The sequence below is a fragment of the Cyprinus carpio genome, chromosome A3 (assembly GCF_018340385.1).
Source record: "Cyprinus carpio isolate SPL01 chromosome A3, ASM1834038v1, whole genome shotgun sequence".
NCBI lineage: Eukaryota > Metazoa > Chordata > Actinopteri > Cypriniformes > Cyprinidae > Cyprinus > Cyprinus carpio.
Genome location: NC_056574.1, coordinates 3,420,636 through 3,426,230, shown reverse-complemented (window position 1 = coordinate 3,426,230; position 5,595 = coordinate 3,420,636). Strand labels below are relative to the sequence as shown.

General features: G+C 50.1%; 1 protein-coding gene across 1 annotated transcript; it reads right to left on the bottom strand.

Annotated features, from left to right (window-relative positions):
* Window positions 1–1,345: 1,345 nt before the first annotated feature.
* On the bottom strand, window positions 1,346–4,293 carry LOC122135816. Its single transcript, XM_042716086.1, has 2 exons — window positions 2,461–4,293; window positions 1,346–2,391 (listed from the first exon to the last, which is right to left on the bottom strand). Exons 1-2 carry the CDS (start codon window positions 4,166–4,168, stop codon window positions 1,991–1,993), a joined length of 2,109 nt encoding a protein of 702 aa, XP_042572020.1. The 5' UTR covers window positions 4,169–4,293; the 3' UTR covers window positions 1,346–1,990.
* Window positions 4,294–5,595: the final 1,302 nt, after the last annotated feature.

Genomic DNA, 5,595 nt, shown 5'->3' with positions numbered 1-5,595 from the left:
CAGAAACTTATTGTTAGAGATTCAGTAAACAGCCTTGTCAGTTTACAGCTTCTGTGAACACTAATGCTGAGTTAGTGCTTCTGAGCAAATGAAGAGAACGCTTGCCCACATATACTGCAAAGCAGAAAGTTGCTTATTTCAACGTTAAGAGCAAAACTTGCAAACATGAAAGATTTTTCTGACTCATGAACTGAAATGTTATTTGCAATGCAGAAAGACAGTTTTCAATGTGTTAGTAGTTCTATGCACAGAAACTTATTGTTAGAGATTCGGTAAACAGCCTTGTCACTTTACAACTTCTGTGAACACTAATGCTGAGTTAGTGCTTCTTAGCAAATGAAGAGAACGCTTGCCCACATATACTGCAAAAGCTTTTCTCTCAGTGAGAGAAAGTTGCCTTATTTCATAGTAAAGAGCAAAACTTGCAAACATGAAAGATTTTTCTGACTCATGAACTGAAATGTTATTTGCAATGCAGAAAGACAGTTTTCAATGTGTTAGTAGTTCTATGCACAGAAACATATTGTTAGAGATTCAGTAAACAGCCTTGTCAGTTTACAGCTTCTGTGAACACTAATGCTGAGTTAGTGCTTCTGAGCAAATGAAGAGAACTCAAGCCCACATATACTGCAAAGCTTTTCTCTCAGTGAGAGAAAGTTGCTTATTTCATAGTTAAGAGCAAAACTTGCAAACATGAAAGATTTTTCTGACTCATGAACTGAAATGTTATTTGCAATGCAGAAAGACAGTTTTCAATGTGTTAGTAGTTCTATGCACAGAAACTTATTGTTAGAGATTCAGTAAACAGCCTTGTCAGTTTACAGCTTCTGTGAACACTAACGCTGAGTTAGTGCTTCTGAGCAAATGAAGAGAACGCTTGCCCACATATACTGGAAAGCTTTTCTCTCAGTGAGAGAAAGTTGCTTATTTCAACGTTAAGAGCAAAACTTGCAAACATGAAAGATTTTTCTGACTCTTGAACTGAAATGTTATTTGCAATGCAGAAAGACAGTTTTCAATGTGTTAGATAGTTCTATGCACAGAAACATATTGTTAGATATCCAGTAAACAGCCTTGTCAGTTTACAGCTTCTGTGAACACTAACGGTGAGTTAGTGCTTCTGAGCAAATGAAGAGAACTCAAGCCCACATATACTGGAAAAGCTTTTCTCTCAGTGAGAGAAAGTTGCTTATTTCAACGTTAAGAGCAAAACTTGCAAACATGAAAGATTTTTCTGACTCATGAACTGAAATGTTTTAGCAATGCAGAAAACAGATATCAGTGAGTTACTAGTTTTATGATCATAAACGTACTCGGTTACTAACGTAACCTCGGTTCCCTGAAATACGGGAACGAGTACTGCGTCGAAGACGCATATGGGAAAAACCCCCTTTTTCTCCTGAACTGAAGCCTTATTCAATCACGCAGTGAAACTGCACAGCCATTGGATCGTGCAGTGCTATTAAAACAAACCAATGGCTTGGCAGCGGTGCTGCACGAACCTATGGCAGCGAAGCCCGCCAAAGCCCGCCAATATGGGCGGGGAATCTGGCTATATATTGGCCGCTTCGCCACAGGAATTCAGGTTACTTCGACTGAAGCGACGACTGAGTTGTGCAGCCTTTTTAGCATGGCAAGGAACGCAGTACTCGTTCCCGTATTTCAGGGAACCGAGGTTACGTTAGTAACCGAGTACGTTCCCTTTCAATACTTCACTCGTACTGCGTCGAAGACGCATATGGGAACCCAGTTCAATCACGCCATGCTAAGAAGGGAGGACGACCAACGCAATCAAACTTGATTTGTTAAACCAAGATATGATAATAGCAACTAGGGGCAGAATAAGCTCAATGAGGTTACGTCTGGCCTAGCCTGATCATCCCGTGTTCGTATCGCCTCAGTAGCCAAGGGACCGAGTGCATACGAGTAGAGTTTGAGCCTTGGGCAAGAATGGCCAAGAGCATGCAAATGAGGAACAAGAAGGTGACCTTCACACAGAAAGTACCCTAGCATGAAGCGCTGGGACGTCTAGATTGTAAAATCTAGCAAATGTGGACGGCGAGCTCCAGCCAGCCGCCTCACAAATTTCTGCGATAGTCACACCATTAGACCATGCCCAAGACGAAGACACTGCTCTCGTCGAATGGGCTCTTACTCCAATTGGGCTTTGCAGGCCCAAAGAAGAGTAGGCTAGCTGGATTGCATCCACAATCCACCTTGAAAGTCTTTGCTTAGAGACCGGTAACCCTCTGGTGCGGTTTCCAAAGCATATGAAGAGCTGTTCTGATCGTCTTATTGGTGCAGAACGCTCTATGTAGACTTTTAGAGCCCTCACTGGGCAAAGTAGATTCAGCCCTGGATCCTCCTCTGTGTTTTGTAACGCAGAGAGGGTGACCACTTGTGCTCTAAAAGGTGTGGAGAGCACCTTTGGCACATAGCCATGCCTCGGTTTCAGGACGACCCTCGAGTCGTTAGGCCCGAATTCTAGGCAATTAGGGCTTATCGAAAGTGCTTGCAAATCACCCACACGCTTAACAGACGCTAGTGCCAATAGCAGAGCGGTCTTTAGCGACAGGGCTTTAAGGCCTATGGACTGTAGCGGTTCAAAGGGGGCCCCCTTCAGGGCTCTCAGCACCGTGGGCAGGTCCCAAGAAGGGACGGTGGGAGGGCAAGGCGGATGAAGCCGTCTGGCACCTCTCATAAATCGGACGACTAAGTCGTTTCTGCCCACCGACTGGCCTGTTATAAGGGCGTGTGATGCCGCTATAGTTGCTACATAGACCTTGAGCGTGGAGGGGGATCGTCCCTTCTCCAAGAGCTCTTGCAAAAATGACAGTATCACTGATACGTCACAAGAGGTCGGGCTCTCACCATGGTCTGAACACCATGTGGAGAACACAGACCATTTGGAGGCATAGAGGCGTCGTGTAGACGGAGCTCTAGCCTGTGAAATTGTGTCTAGCACACGCTCAGGGAGTCCCGCGGGCTCCCGTCGAGCGACCAAATGTGCAGAGACCACTTCTCTGGGTGTGGATGCCAAATCGTCCCGTCCGCCTGAGAAAGGAGGTCCCGTCTCAGGGGAACGGGCCATGGGGCTGCAGTCAGCATCTGCGACAGGTCGGCTATCCAGTGCTGATTTTCCCAGAATGGGGCTACAAGCAGAACCCTGCATCTCTGGTCCCTGACCCGCCTGATTACTTGGGGAATCAGAGGGACCGGAGGAAAAGCATAAAGAAGACGGTTGGGCCAGTCCTGGGACAACGCGTCCTTGATCTTGGAAAAATATATTGGGCAATGAGAGTTGTCTTTTGAGGCAAAGAGGTCTATTTCCGCTCTGCCAAAGACCTCCCATATCTTCTGAACCGTCTGCGGGTGGAGTCTCCACTCTTCTGAGGAGACTCCGCTTCTTGACAGCATATCCGCGCCCTTGTTCAGCTTGCCCGGAAGATGCACTGCTCTCAGGGACCCCAAATTGCTTTGGGTCCATTCCAGCAGTCGCGACGTCAGTCTGAAGAGACGCGTCGACGACAGCCCACCTTGGTGATTTATATAAGAGACCACCGTCATGCTGTCCGATCTGACCAGCACGTGGTGGCTCTTTAGGTCTGACAGGAAGCTCTGGCAGGCTCGTTGAACTGCAATCATCTCGAGGCAGTTGATGTGAAGCCTGCTCTCCTCTTTCGACCATTGGCCGAAAGCGGGTTTCCCTTCGCACAGCGCGCCCCAACCCTTGTTGGACGCGTCTGTGGAGATCACTTTCCTTCTGCAAACCATACCAAGTGGAGCACCCCGTTCCATCCATTGCATGTCCCTCCAAGGGGTCAGGGCCGAAATACAGTCCTGACTCACCTTGATATTCAAGCGTCCGTGACGCCATGCATGAGGTGGAACACGTGGCTTCAGCCAATATTGGAGGGGGCGCATACGAAGCAGCCCGAGCTCCAGCACCGGCGATGCCGCCGCCATAAGACCCAGCAGCTTCTGGAATGTCTTTAGGGGTCGAGAAGCACCTATTTTGAAAGAGGCCGCAAGTCGCTGTAGAGCCGCAGCGCGCTCCTTCACCATTGTTGCCCTCATTGTCACTGAGTCCAACACTGTTCCCAGAAACGATATCCGCCGGCTGGGGGACAGTGAGCTCTTGACAAAGTTCACCCTGAGCCCCAGGCATTCCAGATGGCTGAGGAGCACAGTTCTGTAACCCAATGCCTCCCCCTCTGACTGAGCTAGAACTAGCCAGTCGTCGAGGTAATTGAGAATGCGGATGCCCTTCTGCCAGAGAGGGGAGAGAGCCGCATCCATGCACTTTGTGAACGTGCGAGGCGCCAGAGACAGCCCAAAGGGGAGGACCTTGTATTGGTAAGCCACGCCCTCGAAGGCAAATCTCAAGAACGGCCTGTGACGGGGGGCTATCTGGATGTGAAAGTAAGCGTCTTTCAGATCCAGCGAAAAGAACCAATCCCCTGAGCGTATTTGCGAGAGGATTTGTTTCAATGTGATCATTCTGAAGCGCCGTCTCATGAGGGCACGGTTCAGATGTCTTAAATCGAGGATGGGGCGCAGCCCGCCATCCTTCTTGGGAACCAGGAAGTAACGGCTGTAAAACCTGAGTCGTCGCGGTGTGCTGGGGGAACGATTTCTATAGCTCCCTTCACCAGCAGATTTTTCACTTCGGCACGAAGAACGTGAGCGTTCTCGTTGTGCACTGAAGTGGTGACCGCCCCGCGAAAGCGTGGTGGCCGTCGTGCGAACTGAAGGGAATAGCCGTGTTTTATTACTCCCATGACCCAATCTGATACCCCGGGAATGGCTTGCCATTGTGAGGCCCGGATGGACAGAGGTTGTATTAACTCGAGTGATTGACCGCCATGGGGGAACATAGCACTCGTGAGTGTTGTGTGAGGAGAAACTGCTCTTTTTGTGAAGGAGTGTGTTTTTTTATTTTTTGCACTATAACAGCGCTTTGCTGTCTGGGCGCTAACAAGGGCCCATTGTTTGCAGCAGGAACAACTTCGTCGACATCTGGAGATGGACGGCAGAACACACGGGGCAGTTTGGGGGGTGGTCCGGCTGTGGCGAGACTTAGCCCCCTCCTCTTTCTTTCCTGTCGATCAGGATGACGGAGGCGGCGCAGGGTCCAGCACTATCTTGGGCCGGGGTCCCATGCGCTTGGGATACTGATACCGTCTGGTGGCCGAGCGAGAACGGTGTCGGGGCTCGGGTTTCACCGGCTGGGCTGCGGTGGTAGCAGCTGGCGCTTGCTTAGGAGGCTGACGAATCGGCACCTGTCTGGGGCGACTGGCAGCAGATGAAGCGCGCTTCGGCAGGAAGTGTCGCATTGCCTGGGACGACTTCTGCGCCTCTGTGAAACGCTCGGCGAATCCCTCTATCGCCGGGCCAAAGAGGCCGCTGGGGGAGATCGGTGCGTCTAGGAACTGGGCTCTGTCAGCATCCTTGATCTCCGTAAGGTTGAGCCATAAGTGGCGCTCCAAGACGACCAGGTTAGCCATCGAGCGCCCAATGGCCTGGGCGGTGCTCTTGGTAGCACGCAGCGCCAAGTCTGTTGCACTTCTCAGCTCCCTGAGTGTGGCGACATCT